Below are 2,023 nucleotides of genomic sequence, written 5' to 3'. Positions count from 1 at the left end.
CACACGCCGGGAACGCTCCCGCCTGTTTTTTTCCCCAGCAAACAGTGTCTCCCTTCTCTCGACAGATAAGAGGATCTATCGGCTCCCGGTGTTCACCGAGGAGTTCTGCCAGGCCTTGGTGGATGAGCTGGAGAACTTTGAGCAGTCAGATATGCCTAAAGGCAGGCCCAACACTATGAACAACTATGGGGTAGGACTTGCTACCTCTTGTGCTTCTTTAGGGGATCCGGTTCATGGGCAGGCTGTTCACTGCCTCGCTTCACACTCCTTTCCCTTCCAAAACATCTGTGATTTGAGCACAGGGCCCTTGAAGTGGAGTCGAGGGGGTGTGTAACATGGGCACAAGGACAGGGGAGTGCAGGGAAAGGGGATGGGAGTTGGTAGGGCAAAGAGCACCGTGAATTTAAGCAACAGACATTTAAATCAAAGAGCGGAGTTTTAAAGCACTGAACTTCTGATCTTACTCTACCTTTTCCCCATCACTTTCTACCTTGATCCTCCTCCTCCTTTTGCCTCCTTTAGCTGGAGCCTTTGCTCTAAAATTCTTCATCCGAGCAAGCAGCAGGGCTGAAGAGAACAAGACAGATGTAGTTGTTCAGCTGCTCCCGCCTCCTCTCTCTGAGACAGGTTTTGCTAAATGAGCTTGGGATGGACGAAACTTTCATCACACCCCTGCGTGAGAAATACCTGCGGCCCATCACGGCCCTGCTGTACCCCGAGCTGGGGGGCGCCTGTCTGGACAGCCATAAAGCCTTCGTTGTCAAGTACTCGCTGCACCAAGACCTGGATTTGAGCTCGCACTATGACAATGCAGAAGTCACCCTAAACGTTTCACTGGGCAAAGAATTCACAGAAGGCAGCTTGTACTTTGGGGATTTCAGCCAGGTACTGAGCACATTCCTCACCTCACCCTGACTCTGCTGCCCTCTGCCTCCTCACCCCCCCGGCTTCAAGGCATTAACCGTGTCCTGAAAAACGATTACTCACCTCCGACAGTCAAACCTGCTCTGTCCCTTTCCCCTTTCTTAAAGTGTCTTGGTTCTACAGGAGCCTTTTCTGCTACAAGCACGTTAGCGATATATATTCAAGCTCCAAAAAGCAGACAGAGACAGCTGTAGCAGGAGAAACGGGAGCGACACAAACCAGCCCAGCTTTCCCCAGCTGAAATAGTGAGCAGGGAGGTGCGAGAGAGAGAGAAGAAATTTATTTCAGAGAGTTAAACCTAAATTTATAGCCCCCATTTCCAGGGGACTCGTGGCAAGAGAGCGGTAAAAGCTCCCTCACGCTGATGAAACAGGTTTTTCGATTGAAACTCTAAATTCCCTGTGGCACTGGGAAGGTCTCACTGGAACAGAGTTGTGCTACCCTGCTGCCAAGCCACCACTAACGTGGCTGCATTTCCGAGGGCAGTGGGTCCTCTCCATGTCGCTCGCTGAGTGCTGTGGGTGAAGAGGCGACAAATTTTCAACAATTTGAGCATTTTTCTGCTTGGGATTTCTGGTGTAATGCTGTACCCTCCTCCCTTTGTTCTAGGATCCATCCCCTGTGCCAAAGTACATAGAGATTGAACACGTGGGAGCCCAGGGGCTGTTACACCGAGGAGGGCAGATCCACGGGGCGCTTCCCATTGCCTCCGGGGAACGCTGGAACCTCATCGTTTGGATGAGATCATCTGCCGTCCGCAACCAGCTCTGCCCCATGTGCAACAAGAAGCCTGAGCTGGTGGAAGCAGAGGGGTTTGGAGATGGGTTCACAGAAACCCTGGAAGGCGATGGGCCCGAGACTGTGAATGTCTGTTCCTTGTGGTAGGAGACAGAAGAGCCTGCTTTCTCCAGACCAAGTTGCCTGCAGCTCCTTTCTGACCTCTCAGAGTGCACTAACAGACTCCTCGGTGGGTGCACAAGTGATGTGAGAAGTAGCCGTCGCCTTGAATGCACTGCAGAACGAGCCCTGCTGGGGTCGGGGGAGTTTGGGCAGCTCAGAGAGCTGGTACTCAGCTCACCAGGGCTGGGGCTGGGGAGCC

At 52.7% G+C, this 2,023-nt stretch overlaps 1 protein-coding gene across 1 annotated transcript in view; it reads left to right on the top strand.

Moving 5' to 3' along the window:
• Positions 1–1,809, top strand: part of OGFOD2 (2-oxoglutarate and iron-dependent oxygenase domain containing 2) — a gene marked incomplete at its 5' end in the record, with an annotated part of 4,207 nt that extends 2,398 nt beyond the window's left edge. Inside the window, 3 exons of the mRNA XM_010138701.1 lie at positions 66–190; positions 628–885; positions 1,534–1,809. Of these exons, the coding sequence (XP_010137003.1) occupies positions 66–190; positions 628–885; positions 1,534–1,809 (659 nt within the window). The remainder of the gene's footprint in view (positions 1–65; positions 191–627; positions 886–1,533) is intronic.
• Between the last annotated feature and the right edge of the window lie 214 nt (positions 1,810–2,023).

Source organism: Buceros rhinoceros, unplaced genomic scaffold (assembly GCF_000710305.1).
Source record: "Buceros rhinoceros silvestris isolate BGI_N320 unplaced genomic scaffold, ASM71030v1 scaffold42536, whole genome shotgun sequence".
Lineage (NCBI taxonomy): Eukaryota > Metazoa > Chordata > Aves > Bucerotiformes > Bucerotidae > Buceros > Buceros rhinoceros.
This window is presented reverse-complemented; position numbering and strand designations above follow the sequence as displayed.